The sequence below is a fragment of the Mixophyes fleayi genome, chromosome 3 (assembly GCF_038048845.1).
Source record: "Mixophyes fleayi isolate aMixFle1 chromosome 3, aMixFle1.hap1, whole genome shotgun sequence".
In the NCBI taxonomy this organism is placed as follows: domain Eukaryota; kingdom Metazoa; phylum Chordata; class Amphibia; order Anura; family Limnodynastidae; genus Mixophyes; species Mixophyes fleayi.
This window is the reverse complement of record NC_134404.1, coordinates 327,262,396-327,280,608: the sequence shown is the minus strand read 5'-3', so window position 1 is coordinate 327,280,608 and position 18,213 is coordinate 327,262,396. Positions and strand designations below refer to the sequence as shown.

Genomic DNA, 18,213 nt, shown 5'->3' with positions numbered 1-18,213 from the left:
CCATGACATGGACATCATGTCCACCGCTAAGGGGTCTCTTGCCCTTGCGCAAAACCTGTGAACTTTTTTGTTGTGTCTGGAGGCCATGAGATCTATATCCGGAAGACTCCACCTCTGAACTAGAGACTGAAATACTTCCGGGTGGAGGGACCACTCCCCTGGCATCATCGCATTGCGACTGAGGTAATCGGCCTCCCAATTTTTTATTCCTGGAATGAACACCGCCGAGATTGCTGGAACATACTGTTCTGCCTAAAGGAATATCTGAGCTGCCACTCGCATTGCAGCTGCACTCCTGGTTCCTCCCTGTCTGTTGACATATGCCACAGCCGTGGCATTGTCGGACTGAACTCTGACTGGGTGGCCCTGAAGAAGAGTCTGGGCCCCCCGGAGACCTAAAAGAATTGCCTTCAACTCTAATGTGTTGATTGATAAGGCTGATTCCTGAACCCGCCCCCCAACCTCTCAGGCTGGCGTCTGTTGTGGCTATGATCCATGACCATGGAGCAAAAGACCTGCCCACCGCCAAGTGATCCTGATTCAGCCACCATTGAAGTGATTCTCTCGCCCTTTGAGACAGTGAGATCCTCTGAAGATCCAAGCGTAGGTGGGATCCTGACCATTTTGTCAACAGATCCCACTGGAAGCATCGAGAATGAGCTCGACCGAAGGGGATGGTCTCGAAGGAGGCCACTATCTTTCCCAGTATCCGCATGCACAAGTGAATTGAGGGGCCGGAAGAAGACAAGACCTGAGATGTTATACTCAGAATTGAACTGATCTTCTCGGCAGGCAGGAACACCTTTTGCTGACTGGTGTCCATGATGAGCCCTAGGAAAACCATGCATTGACAAGGAACCATCTGGGATTTCTTTAAGTTTATTAGCCACCCATGGCTCTCGAGAACCGCCAAGGTGAGGGATAAGTGCTGACATAAGCAAATCTCTGAGGAGGATTTGATGAGCAGATCGTCCAAATAAGGCACGACCTGAACTCCCTTTAAGTGAAGACACGCTGCCATCACTGACATGATCTTCGTGAAGACCCTCGGAGCTGTGGAGTGGCCGAAGGGAAGGGCCCGAAACTGATAGTGGGAGGACCCCACTGTGAATCTTAGGAGAGACTGACGGTCGCTCCAAATGGGAACGTGGAGGTATGCGTCCTTTATGTCTATGGAAGCCATAAACTGATCCTTCTCTAAGCCGTTTATAACCGACCTCAGGGATTCCATCCGAAATCTGTCCATCCGTAAGTGCACATTGAGGTTCTTTAGGTTTAAAATGGGTCGAAAGGACCCGTCCGACCAGAAACAGATTTAAATAAAACCCCTGTCCCTTCTGGTTGTCTGGGACCCTGCAGATGACTCTTTGCGAAAGAAGAGAGGCGACACAGGCCTGTATTGCCTGTCTACTTGCTGGATCTCGGGGTAGCGGGGTTACAAAGAAACAATGTGGTACCAGACCCAGCAGGTCTATCATGTACCCCCTTGATATAATGCCCCGAATCCAAGGGTCTTGGGATGACGCTGACCATTGTTCCTGAAACAAAGACAGACGTCCTCCCACTGGCGCCACCTCCGGCAGAGTAGAGTGGTCGTCAGGACGCAGGCTTCTCCTGTGTCTTGGAGGCCTGGCACCTAGCTGCAAACGAGGATCTACCCCTGACAGAGGAGCCTCAAGCATTTGGTTGTCTACCTCTAAATGACTGTCCTTTAGGCAAGGAGGTCCCCCTAAAGGGCTGACGAAAGGAGCTGACCCGAGGGGTCCGGCCCCTACTTGAGAATACCGGCAAAGAAGTGCTTATGCCCCCTGTTGCCTGGGAAATCATAGTATCCAATTCCGGGCCGAACAAACCTGCTGCTAAAAAAGGAATGGTTTCAACTGACTTTTTTGATTCCGAATCTCCTTCTCAGGATTTCAGCCATAACGTTCTTCTTGTTGAAATAGATGCAGCCTTAGTAGAGGAGGACACAGACGCTGTGTTCTGGGCCGCCTCAAAGGTACCCCGATGCCTCCTTCAAATGTAAAGCCAGGGGAAGTAAATCAGAGTCCTGTAAGGCCTCTGCCAGTTGGTCTGCGCACACTTCCATGGCTCTAGCAACCCAAGCTGTAGCAAATGTGGGCCTAAAGGAAGAACCCGCTGCCACAAATATAGATTTCAGCTGGGATTCCACTCTGCGATCAGTGGCATCCTGCAGAGTTGCTGAACCTGGGACTGGTAGTAAAGTGTGTCTGGCCAAACGGGCTACTGGAATATCTAATTTAGGAATACTCTCCCAGCGAGCCACATCTTCCTCCTGCAATGGATACAGGGAAGAGAATCTCCTGGGAACAGAGAACCTTCTATCAGGCTGTTTCCAGGCTCCCTCTGCAATATCTCTGAGTTCTACAGAAGGGGGAAAACGGATAGCCTTCCTTTTGGCCTTCTTAAAGAGACTTCTGTCTCTAGGAGTAGGATCCTCCCGTTCTGGGAGGTCCAACGCCTGTCTCACCGCTAAAACCAAATCATCAATAAATTGTCTTTTAGTGTTCTCTTCCTGTTCCAAAGGTTGAACCTGGTCAGGATCAGAATTTATTTCCCCCTTCTCCTCTGAAAACCCCTCAGAGTCTGAAAGGATCATAAGGGGATTAGCAGATCTAGGCCGCTTCCTTTTAGCAGGCGGGATGTTTGGGGATTCAAGTAACTGGTTTAGTTTGTCCAAAACCTTTATAAAAGCTGCGGACCATGCCGGTTCTGTGGGAACAGGGGCCTGGTCCATAAGCAATGAGGAAGGTCCTGGTATAGACGTTCCAATAGAACCTGTGGTAGCAGGGAGGCCAAAAGGTGTACTAGCATTATTAGCCGCCGAGGCTGCCACAGTAGATAGCAACTGAGTAGATTGTGAGATCATCTGTGCTAAAGAGGAAACCGACTGTGTCAGGGAGGCCACCCAGGCCGGTTCCTCCATCAGTGGGGCTGGAATATGCTGGGTTTGCGCAGGGGGGACCCTGCCTCGCAGACAGAGTAGAGCGCCAACGGGTCCTTCTGCCCACATGGTAATTTTACATTACATCTTGAACATGTAAAATACTTTGCCATAGGGCCCTTTCCTTTATCTGTCATTTTTACAAAGGAAGGCACACCAAACACACAGCCTTAAATTGTTAGATTTTTTATCTGAGAGAGACTGAGAGAGAACAGTGTGAAAAAAGAAAAACAAGTAATCAACTAATCTGACATAAAAGTTGTACTTGTATTTTGTTAAACAACAATATAATATCTTGGCAAGTAGGAGAACTACAATATAACCCCTACTAGCCCACTTTGCAGTCAGCAAATACAGTAATATGTGTTTAAATAAGTCAGATACTTAGCCCATAGGCCAAACAGGGGAGAAGTCCAACAGCAGTGTCCTGGTGCCTGCTCCCTCTGATCGGTGTCCTTTTCCCGGGCTTCTCCTTGGCGCCAGAAGACCGGGCTAGTCCACTTTTCTCTGAAGGGCAGGGGAGCTCTATGTCTTAGCTCCCCTCCCCCCCCCCCTCTGATAATGCTGTCTCTCTGAAGATCTTTAGAGGCCACCATTATAAAAAAAAAGGTGGTATATGGCAGAGTGGTGGAGACCTCCATTTGAGGTCTCTGCAGCAGTTTTGCACCACGATGCCCTCTCCTATGTATGAGGGGGATGTTGGTATGGCCCCCTTCAGCTCCTTTCTCCTCCGCGGATTTCAAGATGGCCGCCGGCATTTTGTTCACTCCGATAACCGGCACTCCATGCCCGCAGTGGCAGTGCCGGTTATCGGGCAGGCCCCAAGAGTAACAGCGGTCCGGAGAGACCACTTGTCACTCTGTATTCAGGCACCCTATTTACTCTGCCAGTGAGAGCCTCTGGCTCTCATCTGACAGAGCAGTGCCTGCGCTGCTGTTCTGGGAGTGTGTTCTCTATAATAGAACACACTCCCAGGTCTGCCACCAAAGGAAAAATTCCTATAAAAAAAAAAAAAAAAAAAAAAAAGACAAGTTAAATAATAAAATTAAATGAAAAAAAAAAAAACTTAGCAGAAACTAAAACACTGCCTAACTCCATGGGCACCCAAAAAAAAAAACCTGAGAGGAAGAGGAAGAGGCAGGGGAATTGTAGAGGGGAGGGGTCTGTTAGCAGTGCTAAACTTAACTAGTTAGGTGCCAACTCCCGTGCTCCCCTCCACAACCCATGGTAAGCAGTGTTCCCCAGACTGGATGAAAGAGAAATGGGTGATGGTGAGAGGAAGGGAGGCTGGTGGACCACTTTGCTGAAGGAATGCAGGTACAGGATATAGCTAGTACAATCAGATCAGCTCAGGATCTTCACCATGCTTTTTTCTGTGCTCTGTAAATATGGCTGCTCTGGCGGGGAAAGAAACAGTGAAATTCCAATGGTTATCAGCCGCTCGCACAGGTCTCTTCAAGCTTCACTGAAGAATCACTTTAGTTAAACTAAAAACCAGACTCCCAATGTACATCCTAATGGTATGTCCCAAGTTGCCAAAATAGCATTATATCACCTGCTTCTGTAATTGCAGCCAATATAAACTAGGCCCAAAATGACCCTGGTTCCCAATAATAGGAATAATAGGCTACTCTGATCATTTTAGGGCATGTTGGTAAATGCGGCATGGTCTGTGGTTGTAAAGTGGTAGGGAGTTGGACTTTGTGACATTTACACTGTCAGGCGCCGTCCCGCACTCTTACCTGGTGCCGGGACGGACGCCTTCTCGATCCCCGCTCGTCCCTTTGCTAGGCAACGGGACGTCACTTCCGGCCCCACAGGAGTCCCAGGTGCATGCGCCCGAACATCGCGTCTCGTTGCTAGGCAACGGAGACGCTTGCCAGCAGTTCCTGTCGGCGGTCAGATCAGCTGACCGCCGAGCTCCACTCCACCAATGACAGGGGTGGCGCCTCTATTTAAACTAGACTCTGGCATCACTAAGGTGCCAGAGTATCTAGTCTCCCAACCTGTCTCTAGGCTGCCCCGTTATTCTTATACCTATATATCTCCTGCCCGCTTCCTCCGGATTGACCTTTGCCTGTTTGACGATTCTTTGGATTCTCCCTGGTTCCTCTTACCTTATCCTGGTTCTGACTCTCGGCTCCCTGACTACCCTTCTGCCTCATCCTTCTGTACCTCGTTACCTGCACGGATTTGACCTCGGACTGTTCATTACGTTTGTTCACGTGACCTCGCTGGTGGCTACCTGGGAGAACCGCGACCGACACGTCTCAGCAGCTAAGTCCATAACTCCTTGCGGGGTTCCCTGGTGAAGACCTGGGGCGTGGATAGACTCCGCGCCTCCTTGCGTAGCAGCGCTAATACCAGCAGGTAAGGCCTTCCAATTACTTTGTTTGTGACATACACACTGTGCCTCTGGAGATTTATCCAGCTCTCCACACTGCAAAAGGCACCACAACAGAGCAGAGAGTAGGCGTGCACCGTGAAATGTGATTGGTGGACCATCCTGACACCATTGTAAAACCACTGTGTGTATGGTGCATATCTCAGGAATGAGGCTCAATACCAAAAGCATTTATCATACTATAAATTGTAGTGGAGCTGCGATCATAACCATGAAACATGCACAAAATGTAAGTGGAAAACAGTGTGTGTTTATTAAATAATACATACCTGCTCCACGTTGTAACCATGTTTTTCTTTTGCTATTGCAATATATTCATCCACTGTAATAGAAGATACACAAAGTTTAGGCTGCAATTTACACAGTAGCAGATGTCTGTGTTTACGGACTGCCTTTATAGTTTATTCTTATTAACATAAAAATGTATGCTTTAATAACGTGTTGTATACAATTGGGTACATTTAAAGTTTGTAAGTTATTTCAGGATACATGTAAATATTGCTAATTATAATAATTCTTATGAATAGTGATCTCATTGTTTTCCTAGGCATCCTATGGACTGTATGATTGTGATCTTCTCTTATGGAGACAACAAGCAATTTCACATTGCACAACAAATTATCTTTATTAATGCAATCCAGTCATTAGTACTTAAAGATCATCAATATGTAATAATTAGCCAGGTGGAGCAAATCATAGCAGTTACAAAGTAAACTTTAAGTTAATAGCTGAGATGTATTATAAACAAGAGGCTGGGAAAAAACACTTACACTTCAGATCCGATATATTGTGATAAGGAGACCACACCAACATCCCTCCATTGTCTTTATCAGTGTACTTGGTAGCACCTTAAATGAAAAGTGTTTTGTTAGCAGCCAAGTAATTATATTTCACTTAATCACTAGTTATAAAAACTGGAATAATACGGTGTGTAATTTTATTGTTCTGTGTGTAACAACTTTATTAAAAGTAAATGGATTTCTTTTGGTTATCCAACTATACAGCTGAGGACAGACTGAAATAATGTAAGAGGAGACTATAGAAAATGTTGATTTTCTATATAAAAGAACCATGGAACGTGAATGTAGTAAAACTCAATATAATCCCTTTTAAGGCAGCAAAGAGAAGGAAAAATTGTCTGACATAATTATTTGCCCAGAATTTGTAGTTTCAAAGAGTTATTTGAGGAGTTGTAACTTGCATTTAGTACCATGTTGATCTTTGTAATAAAGAGGTTGAAACACACACATTCTGCAAATGTCAAATTGTCATCCATACTGTAAAGTGATCCTGAAACATTCCTATTATGTACTATGACTGTTATGGATCCAACAGCTACAAAAATCCTCTTTACAGAACAGTGTAGTGGTCACACATCCCTCCCAGGTGCTCTCTCTCATATAATATTATATAAAGTGACAAGAGTCCTGAGCCCACTACTATACCCCAATGTCTCGCAGTGCCCCCCCAATGGCAGGGAAGAGAAATTTATATATATATATATTTTTATTATGTCCCACCACTTATCAGTGGCATCTTACTGCTGGAAGAGGAGGCAAGCTGCTAGTGCAGAATAGAGGACTGCCCAGGAGATAGATGCAAAGTAAAGCGCTACGGAATTTGCTGGCGCTATATAAATAATTGTTGATAATGATCAGAGCGGCATTCACTTTACACCTCACTGTCCTTCAGCCTTCGCTCTCCCGTCTAACACCGTGGTGGGGGATATTACATGAGGGAGAGGGTGGCTAACTAAGAGGGAGAGAGTGTGCTAAAGTAGACAATCCCTTCTCTATAAATTAAGCAATCTCGTACAGGAAAAAGCGCAGTGAAATCTGATATTTTAGCACACGTTTGTGCACATGTGTGTGGAATTATAATATACACGAAACTTGATGTAAATTAAACAGGGTATGGATCTTCTTTGGAAAATAGAGCTATAATACTAGAATAGTTATTGAATTGGATGGAAACTAACATATTTCATACTTTACCTTGTGGGCAGCATGGTGGTTAGCATTGCTGCCTCACAGCGCTGGAGTCATGAATCAATTCTAACCAGGGCCTTATCTGTGTGGATTTTTTATGTTCTCCCCGTGTTTGCATACCTTTCATCCCACACACAGTCCAAAAACATACTGGTAGGTTGTCGTCAGACAAAATGGACCAATAATCTGTATGTGGGTGTGGCGGGGAAATTAGATTATAAACTCCAATGTGGCAGGGGCTGATGTGAATTATAGATGTTCTCTGCACAGTGCTGCTTCGTATAGTGGCTCTTTAACATGACATTTCTATCAATGTCTTGTAAAATATAAACACAAATTGCACACAGAACAATGCTTTTCACTATATTTGCATTTACTAAATTGGGTGTAAAATGCCATATTGTATTCTGAAGGACAAGGAAAAAAACATTTGTAGTCCTGAATAGCTGCTGCCCAAAAGATCATAAGAAATGGCAAAACACTTGCTTGGCATTATCAATTTTCAGAGGCATTACCAGAGATGGGAGTTACAAGACAAACTATGGAAACCATACATTGCTCTTACTAAAAGTACATTCTTCAGTATAATGTCCCTAACAGGTTAAAAAAGATATTTGCTTGTCACCCTATAGAAGTATGTTCATAGAATGAACACAATATTCTGAATTGGTTAAGGAACACAGTATTTGAAGGATAATATACTCTACTGTAAATTTTAATATTATCTACAGACGAGGAAAGGACCGCTACAACCCGTTCTCATTTAGGGTACACAATCAGTATATAGGATGTTTCTCTGTCTCATGTACCTGAAGACAACCATTCACTTTCTAAACGGCATTATAAAAAAGTGATCTTATTTTTCTACTTCAGGTAAAAATCAGGAAGGTGTCTATCGCTGAAAGCAGAGGACAGGGGATGTTGTATGTACGTTATGGGAAACTCTTTCCTGGTTCCAGATTCATGATCTATTCTTTTTGATGAATTAATGCGCACTGGTAGGAAGATTCTTTAGTTCAATGGCAATTGCAAGCTGAAAATGGTTTCCAAGCCTTCATTATAGTCTAGATCTATACTAGGGGCTGATTCATTAAGGATCTTAACTTAAGAAACTTCTTATTTCAGTCTCCTGGACAAAACCATGTTACAATGCAAGGGGTGCAAATTAGTATTCTGTTTTGCACATAAGTTAAATATACGGACTGTTTTTTCATGTAGCACACAAATATCTACTTTAAATTTCAGTGTACAAATAAGCTATCAAGTATTTGTGTGCTACATGAAAAAAGTCATTATTTAACTTATGTGCAAAACAGAATACTAATTTGCACCCCTTGCATTGTAACACGGTTTTGTCCAGGAGACTGAAATAAGAAGTTTCTTAAGTTAAGATCCTTAATGAATCAGGCTATAGATCTTCATCTCTAAGCTAAACCATTTATCTTGTGCTCCATTCCTGAGTAATAGTACCCTCAATGTCTTTGTGTTTGAGAAATATGCACAAAGTCCATTTTTTTGTTCCAAAAAATGACCTTATCCTAGTTCCCCAACGTAGCAGAGTCATTTTCCTTAAGACTCTGAGCTATTTGATATTCTCACTAAGGTGATCAGTTTGCTGCAGCATGAGGTCGGGGTGGTTCCTTGCTCCTTTGAGAACAGTTCACCCTCAGACATAACCTCCTGAACTTACTCCAGTTCGGATGAAACTTCACTTCCTCTGCGTCTTAAGGGGAGACCTAAGAAGCTGCACTCAGACTGCCTCTGGACTGGAAGAAGGGGCAAATAGGGCTGAGCCCTTGGTCCAAGGGGGCCAATGCAGTTCTGGTATCCTCCATGTTACTCGCTATGTGGTCTAGGACTCGAGTCATTAAGTGAGAGATCTTAGAAAAGCTCTTTATAATGTGTAAGAGGCCAGGCACCATGCTGGTTTCCCAGTTACCTCACTGACCAGATGTATCCAGTGGCTGAGACATAGACCCCTGATACAGTAATGGTTCAGAGCAGGCAATGCAAAAGAACTCTGCAGGATGGCACAAGGTGAAGGGAGGCTGATGGAGCAGAAACAGGAGTAGAGGTTGCACCTGATAGCAACTACAGTGTCCTCTAACCTGGAAGTTCGCCCTCTGCGCAATGCGGGTACGAATAAATACGATGCCGCATAACGACTTCCCTTCTGCTAGCAACTGTGAAGGGAGCGGGTAACCAAATGAACAGAGTTTGCAGCTTCTGCTCAGAAAATTGGACCTTGGCCCATCTTCACATGGTGCCACAATGGGAAGGATGAGAATGTGAAGCAGTCCACTGCGGTGCTACCGTTACTGGGTAGCTAGAGTACAGGAGTACCAGTACTGGGTAGGCTAGAGTGCAGTAGTACCAGTACTGGATAGGCTAGAGTGCAGTAGTATCAGTACTGGGTAGGCGTTGCTGAATAGCTCTGCGACAAGAGCAAAAACCATTATCATCAATTATTTATATAGCACCAGCATATTCCATATGCTTTACAATTGGACCATAAAGAAAAAACTTCATGAAGCTCATTAGATAACTTAAAGGACTCTGTCACACATGCACTGGGAAACTTGTGGGGGGTAGGGGGTGAGAATAAACGCAAGAACACCAACATATTTTACACATGCTGTTTTAACATGTTGTGCTTTTACCAATACAATCTATTGTACCGATAATGTGTGTTAACTCATCATCATCATTTATTTATATAGCTCCAGCATATTATTATCATTTATTTGTTAGCATATTACGTACCGCTTTAAAATTGGGACCAAACACAGTAATAAAACAAGACTGGGTAATACATACAAACAAAGAGGTAAGAGGGCCCTGCTCACAAGCTTACAATCTATGGGAGAGTGGGAGTTTGAGCATGAGGGTAAGTGCTACATACTGTATATTGGTCCAGCCAGAATGCAAAGGTAAAAAGTGCTTAGTGGTCTATATGATATAGTCACACAGTAGTCGCTCAAAGGGTTGTTGTTAACTCATGAGAAACAGGGCATCCTGCATTCAAAAATTTCAAATATTGCCTTGACTCATTTGTCATATGAATAAAAATATATGAAGTGGAGGGGATGCAACTTTAGGTGATATTTTTTTTTACATTCAAAAGAGACCTTTAACGATAAACATAAATATGTTACCTTACAGTACATGTGCTAAACAACATTAACAGAGATTACATAATCCTTGACATAATTAGCAGATTTTATATTTATATTATACAGAACATTATAGCAGTATCTTACTATGTGAAAATATAGAAGGATTTTATCGTTATTTTAAATATAAAAGGTGCCCGTACATGGGCTGAGCAGCCAAATTTCAGTCCAATTGGGCCACATGCTTATGAACAAACTGGACAGATAAGGGCATTCAGGCAGATCATCTAACCACATATTCTGCAAGTTACAATCCACACTGGAACATTCCCAATCAGATTCTAAATCAGCAGTAATATTGTACCCAGCTATCTATAGCTAATTAGGTCTACAACCATTATAATCTGAGCTTTTATAGGCAACCCTTACAGTCTGGTTATACTAGGCATGCGATCTTACTCTAAATAGCCCTAACTTAAGCTGGGTACACACTACAGGTTTATCAACCAATTACCGTGCCAATCACACAATAAACAACTGATATCACATCAGTGTGTACACTCCCATGATCATGTTTTATCGTACCAAAGCACATCACATTGTTTTATCCGATTTTATAAACCGACTAAAAATCATTATCAACGATAAAACAATGTTGTTTCAATTCTGCAGAGTGCACGCACTCGCGACCAGAAAACATAGGCAAATATCTGTAGAGTCCCCAACTTTTCAGCAGATGGTTATGACAGATGAAGAGCAAAGATCTGAAGGTAAATTGAGTAAATGTGTAGACATATATCTGCATGCTCATCGGTACTTTCAGTTATTGGTAAAATCGTTACAGAAATCGCATCTGTTGTAATTTTCTGTATTGTGTACCCAGCTTTCATGTCTATAGATCTTCAGAACAAACATCTACTTTATGTTGATAAACAGGGAATATAGCAGTTGAAATTTTATGTTATAGCTTCACAAGAATAATCTGCTCTTGATAGAAGCTTATTTAAAACATCCTGTTTGACCAGGTGAAAACTGACTTAATATTACCTGACATAACACCATGTGACTAATCCATATACATAATTTTGAGCCTTCAAAGGCCACTGAGGACAATACAAGCTGCCTTTTCTAAAAGAGCTACTAGTAAACATCCCTAAAATATATATGAAGAGGTTTACATGCAAGTTGACATACTGGGATACTGAGTAAATTTGCTGTGGAGTGAAGTAAAAACCTACCATTCTTTCAGCTTTGTTTGTGTTTAGGTTTATTGGTCCTTTCAGTGCTGTTTGTATGTTGGCTTACAGATAAAATACTTATTTTATTCAGGTACTAATTCATTAAAGATATGTATTCTTTACGGAAAGTTACAGGATTCTTGGGCAAATCTTTGTTTAATATCCACTAAAGACTCATTGTGGTTACAATTAGAATGAGCTGTGCCACAAGCTCTTCATAAGAAGAACTATGGAGATATCTTTAAGGAGAGCAGCATATAGTAGTAACTTATGCGTGTCTTGTAAGGGCTATATAATAAAGATCTACATTACACACCATGTTCTAACTTCTTACAAAGCAGCAAAACAGCAGCTGTGATGATCTAAATAATGTATTGCCCAACTTCATCAGCAAAACAATGCCTGCAACATCAGCTGAACCTCATTTATATCAGAAAGATTCTACAGTTCTGGATTATATGTTGTTAGTATTAAAAGGGAAATGTAAATATAATTTTGTGACAAAGTGATAGTTGGTGTTTAGGAAGAGGAATGTCAAAACAATTGTTAGTAGTGAACTGTTGATAATTTAATATATAGTATCTACCATAACCAGGGCCGGATTAACCCTAGGGCTAACTGGGCTACAGCCCAGGGGCCTCGGGCATCCAGGGGGCCCTTGAAAGTGCTCAGCAGCATTATTGATCGGTCGGGGGCGCCCCCGGCACGATCAATGCTGCTGAGCACTTTCACTCACGAGATCTCCTCAGTACAGAGCGTACAGCGTGCCGGGGAAGGACTGCAATGCCATGAGAAGAGAGCAAGTGCCTCGGGGCGGCTCAGCTCACCGGGGAGGGGACGGCTCGGATCACCGGGGGGGGGGGGGGGGGGAGGAGGGCCTCACAGAAGAATGGAGGCCCCCTTAGCCCACCTTACTTACAGGTTTCTATGGCCAGGCAGAACTTGTATGGGGAAGGGCACAAAGCCTGCCGGGGGGAGGGATCCGAAGATCCTTCTCCTGCGAGGCTACAACAACGAACGCCATCTTTAGATGCTATCAGCTGTCGGGGGCAAGTTCCAAATTTCAGAGCTTGATAAATAGAGCATAATCGTAGTCCCCATAGCCATTTATGTGGACTGGATTTACAATAAAGAGGCTGGGTCCTATAACCATAAACAGCCTTGTTACTAATTAATACGGAAATCACCCAAACTAGTTTTCAGGGAATTTTAACTTCTTCAGATGTTGATAAATAAGAACTTATAACATTTTTATAATGCTGTAGTGTTATTTTCAATTACTTCAAAAGTAAAATATTGCCCACTCTAGTTGCCTTGTCAGGCTTTAAAATGATCACATTTGAATGGTTCCTGCTCCATTAATGCCATTGTGTGGCAAAAATTAAGAGTATTCTCCGTAGTAATCACAGAAGAGACCTAAAAATTAAAGGAATATACTACAGTGAGGAATGCATTGTAGATCCCTGCCTGGTATTAGGCTATGGCCATGTGCAAATACTACTTGTTTGATCCATACCAATGCAGTGCTCACAGCTCTGCCCAATACTATCTGCTATCTGTTCTAAATACAACTGGCTAATATGCAGGTCATGCAAGCTCAGCATGCACATGTAATTAAAGGTGTGTTCCTGGCAGCTCTAGCCATATACCCGAAATGTAACATATCTGTCCGTTTTCGTGACACAATCAGTGAAGCAGACATTCCATACTCCCACATGGTTACATCCTGGACTCTTCAGCAGGGTTGAACCAATAAAAAAAAGTTCCTATAAGTCAGAATTCTGACTCCCAATTAAAACCTCTGAAACAGGGTAATGTATATATTAGACCTAATACTATGTTATCCTCTGTGCAGGCGCTTGTGTCTGCTAGCTTTTTGCCTACTCTGCGTTATATTGTTGGTCCTTTCTAGACTTGGCCATGTCCTCAATCATGTCACACATACCCCTTGCTAAAAACACAAGATGTTCAAGCTAGAAACCTCAATAATACTGACAAATGGGATCTGGAGGGAGCTTAATCTATTATAAGTAAGAGATAAAAAAAAAACCCAAAAAAAAACAATGACAACTGTACTGAAGATTAAACTCCTGAAACCTGACTTTGTAGTACCATCATAGAAACTATGTGAAGCCTTGTAACATGCGTTTTTCACATTCAATCCTTCATATTTTTATTGGATAAATACAACAGGAAAAATATATGTAGGATTAAGCTTTGAATATCTTCAATTTACTTATTTTAATATGAAGAGTAAAATATACCCATTAAGAAATTAGATATTTGTACAAAATAATATTTCTAATAAAAAAAACACGTTTATTAATCAGAACACAGCCATTTTTCATAAGAGAAAACACAAACACATACCCCAAAAAACTTTTGGACAAATTGTAGAATAAGTATAATGTATATGACACACCCTTGGACATTAGATTCTACGGAACTAAAACAGAATAAAGACAAAATCTTACATAACATTGCAACACTTAACACATTTCCATGTGTTTTAATCTAGTAAGACCTTTACAAGGCTGGCTTACAGTTCATGTGGAAACCATCAATAGAGCCAGTTTTGTTTGACCACAAGACCGTGCTAACAGCATAAACTTCTACCTGTATTAACATCGGTCAAAGACTGAAGTTGACCTGAACTCTGAACAAGCATTCACAAACAAGAACAAATATTGTTTTTACGGGGAGTGCCTCATGTTTATAGGGCGGGAAACCCGTGGACAGTACATAGTAAAATAATAGTAATTCCCCTCCCTTCATGGGCTGATGGAGTTGTTTGGCAGATTTCTGTATAACTAAATCCTTGGGCAATTTGGCGCCAGATGCCAGACATATAAATTATTTGGTCATTATTTGTCATAGGCCAAACACAACCAAATGACTGAATTGGCCAAGTATATACTGTATATACAGGAGCCAGGATAAGGCAAGCCTAACGAGCTGTGTCTGACGGAACAGGTGCACTTCAATTATTAATTAGGCTTCATTGAAACTACAATGACATACTAAATACAGAGGATCTGTGGTAAAACAGAGGACAATCTATGGAAGACTAAAACTTGCGTTACAAGGTTGAATTATCTGTAACCAGTATAAAGAGGCCCAGTAATGATAACCAACAACCAATGGCACAAAGCTTTACAAGAAATGGCAAGCAAATAGCAACCATATAGCTGATCATTAATCAGCAATCTTCTTCCGCGTACATCATCACACCACACTTTTTACGGTTTATCAATGAAATATGGGCATGGCACATAAATAAATATTACACCTGGTCGTCCTGGTCTCCCTGTATCTCTTCTGTCTGAGCTGCAGATATTGCATGCCTCTCACTGCGGGGCTCGAGGTACTGGAGACACACAGTCTGGCAGCAAATCAAAATCAATCAGCTGCACTCTGATTCGCTGCCAGCCTTTCAATCACTATGGTTCTTTTAGTCTTGCAGAAAAGACAAGATTGAAGAGTCCCATCTCATGAAACTAAGGCCGGGGGGAATGGGTGGGAAATCGGGGCAATAGCCCCCCAGCGGCAATCTTCCTACCTTTGAATTGTGGCTGAGAGGTCCGATCAAATGGAAGGGAGGGGGCAAGTCCAACCAGAGTGGAGGAGGGGCATGGTTATGCTAAATCATTCCCCACCCTAACGGAAAATGTAGGTCCACCCCTGAGCTCAGGTGGGTAATTTTTCTATTAGAATTTGCTGGCTTCTAACTGTTGGACAAAATGTGTAGAGTCCTGGCATGGTGGTGACATTGATTAGTAAATGCACCTTCCTTGTGTGATAAGGGGTCTTCAGCAATTAAATTGTTGAACAGGGAAACAGTGTTTCCCAATAACTTTTGTTTTTTGTAAAAAAAAAAAAAAAGCCCTTTAGGGCTTTGTTCTATATTATTTAATTCAGCTTAGGTTAATTTACTTGGAAAGAAGTGGGAAAATGAGAGCAGACAAAATATTCCCAGTTGAATGGGTCACGTTGGAAGGTAAGAAATACTATAATGTTTTTCTAAAAATTCATTTAGTGGGGAAGAAAAACCAGTAGAGACAATATCAGAAGCACATTATTCAATGATCAGCCAATTTTGTATGGAAAAAAAATGAATCAGTGATGAAATTATGCAGTAATAGACATGTTTTACAAATAAATAATGAATGACTGCCATAAAATAAGTGCACCAATGGACCCTGTCTTTCTCTTAACAATTTACTCCCAACCTGTGCCCTAATACAGTTTTACCAATTCACTTCCACCTATATAGGAAATCTCAACTCACACAGCTTCCAATTCATCCTGCAAAATTCCTGGATCTGTCATTACACTACAGCTACCAGATGGATCCAGGTCACAGGATCTAACTGAACCACTGCTGATAACCATTAAGCTTCCAGAGCAGCCTGGCATCTGGACTCCTCCGTCTCGCCTGTAAAGAGAATATTGTTCAGAGACAAGAAAAAAAAAAAAAAAAAAAAAAAGTAGAATTAAAGCTGGGTCAATCTAACCGGTGACCTGGACCCAATCTGCAGCGCTTTATTATTTCTCTCAGCACCAGTAAAACAACAGTATATTGTATTATAAAAAAAAATAAAACATGTCGTTAAAAATAAGAATGCAAAGATGTCAGTGTCCAGTGATGTGTTTCCTCTTTTGTCATTAAAATGCATTAATGGTGTGTGTTGCAGTCTTAACATCCAAGCCCTAGAGGGACACATCATAGGCTCAATATTAATATAAAATGGAGGGTAGCCCTACACACATACAATATGCAATAATATGTCATAGGATAGGATGAAAACGGTCTGTTTTCAATCTCATGCCTCATGTGTCACCATTTTGTGATGTATAAGATATATAATATTGTGACTGAAGGATCCCCCAGCTCACACAGACCCTCCCACTATACCGAGGCTACCACCCCGGCCGCAGCCCAAAGGAACACAGACCAAAATGGATACGTACCGGGCTCGAACTCGGGGATCCGGGCCTGGAAATCCGCTCCCACCCTCATGCCCACATCTGCAAAGGGGAAAAACAGGAGACGGCTATAGCAGGAGCAGCCAGGCCGGCCTCACACTCACTCACACGGGGGAGAGGGGGGACGGGGAGGCTCATTCACTCAGTTCGAGGCTACCACCGTGCTCGTCGTCGCTGCCGCTCTCCTCCGAGTAGTGTCCATTGGAGGCGCTGGACGGGCTCTTGGTGCCATTGCTCCGACTCTTGCCGAGGAATTCGGTGCTTTTGTCCATCATGCCCGGCATGGTCGGTCCCGGTGTAGGTGTTTTGGGGAAGGGGGGGGGGGACTCGTTAATATGGAGGCAACAGCGCACTCACACGGCAGCCTCACTACACCGTATCACTGCGCCGGGCCCAGGGCTCCACTTCGCGGCTGATGGTGGGTAGAGCGGAGGGATAGATACAGGGTTGGACCTCGCCGGAGGCGGAGAGTCTGCGGCTGTGTGACGGGGCGGGCTGTCCCGGGGAGTGCGGGCTGTGCCGGCGATGAACTCTTTGACCTGGTGGAAGCGGCCGCCGTGAGGTGTCCTGGTGCGGTGTGACACGGCTGCGAGTGACGTGCCAGCCTGAGGGAGCCGGGCACTGGGCTCTGATTATACATTAATAAAGATAATTCTGTGTCTGTGCTGCTTATATGTGTTATACTTCTGTATATGTACATAATTCTCATCCACCCATATGCGTTATACTTCTGTATGTGTGCATGGTACTCATCCACCCATATGTGTTATACTTCTGTATGTGTACATAGCACTTCCACCCATATATGTTATACTTCTGTATGTGTACATAGTCCTCATCCACCCATATGCGTTATACTTCTGTATGTGTACATAGTACTCATCCACTCACATGCGTTATACTTCTGTATGTGTACATAGTACTCATCCACCCATATGTGTTATACTTCTGTATGTGTACATAATTCTCATCCACCCATATGCGTTATACTTCTGTATGTGTACATAGTACTCATCCACCCATATATGTTATACTTCTGTATGTGTACATAGTACTCATCCACCCATATGTGTTATACTTCTGTATGTGTACATAATTCTCATCCACCCATATGCGTTATACTTCTGTATGTGTGCATGGTACTCATCCACCCATATGTGTTATACTTCTGTATGTGTACACAGTACTCATCCACCCATATGTGTTATACTTCTGTATGTGTACATAATTCTCATCCACCCATATGCGTTATACTTCTGTATGTGTGCATGGTACTCATCCACCCATATGTGTTATACTTCTGTATGTGTACATAATTCTCATCCACCCATATGCGATATACTTCTGTATGTGTGCATGGTACTCATCCACCCATATGCGTTATACTTCTGTATGTGTACATAGCACTTCCACCCATATATGTTATACTTCTGTATGTGTACATAGTCCTCATCCACCCATATGCGTTATACTTCTGTATGTGTACACAGTACTCATCCACCCATATGCGTTATACTTC

General features: G+C 42.8%; 1 protein-coding gene across 5 annotated transcripts in view; it reads right to left on the bottom strand.

Moving 5' to 3' along the window:
• The window catches only part of RCOR3 (REST corepressor 3), a 48,013-nt gene extending 30,734 nt beyond the window's left edge, over nucleotides 1–17,279 (bottom strand). The window contains exons 1-4 of one of the 5 annotated variants that reach the window (XM_075204203.1): nucleotides 16,852–17,279; nucleotides 16,680–16,736; nucleotides 6,140–6,217; nucleotides 5,639–5,691 (exon numbers count right to left, since the gene is read on the bottom strand). In XM_075204203.1, the coding sequence (XP_075060304.1) occupies nucleotides 5,639–5,691; nucleotides 6,140–6,217; nucleotides 16,680–16,736; nucleotides 16,852–16,978 (315 nt within the window). In that variant the 5' untranslated portion in view covers nucleotides 16,979–17,279. Of the gene's footprint in view, nucleotides 1–5,638; nucleotides 5,692–6,139; nucleotides 6,218–15,996; nucleotides 16,097–16,679; nucleotides 16,737–16,851 lie in introns of those variants that run through there. The other 4 variants (XM_075204204.1, XM_075204207.1, XM_075204208.1 and 1 more) reach the window with 4 other exon arrangements.
• Between the last annotated feature and the right edge of the window lie 934 nt (nucleotides 17,280–18,213).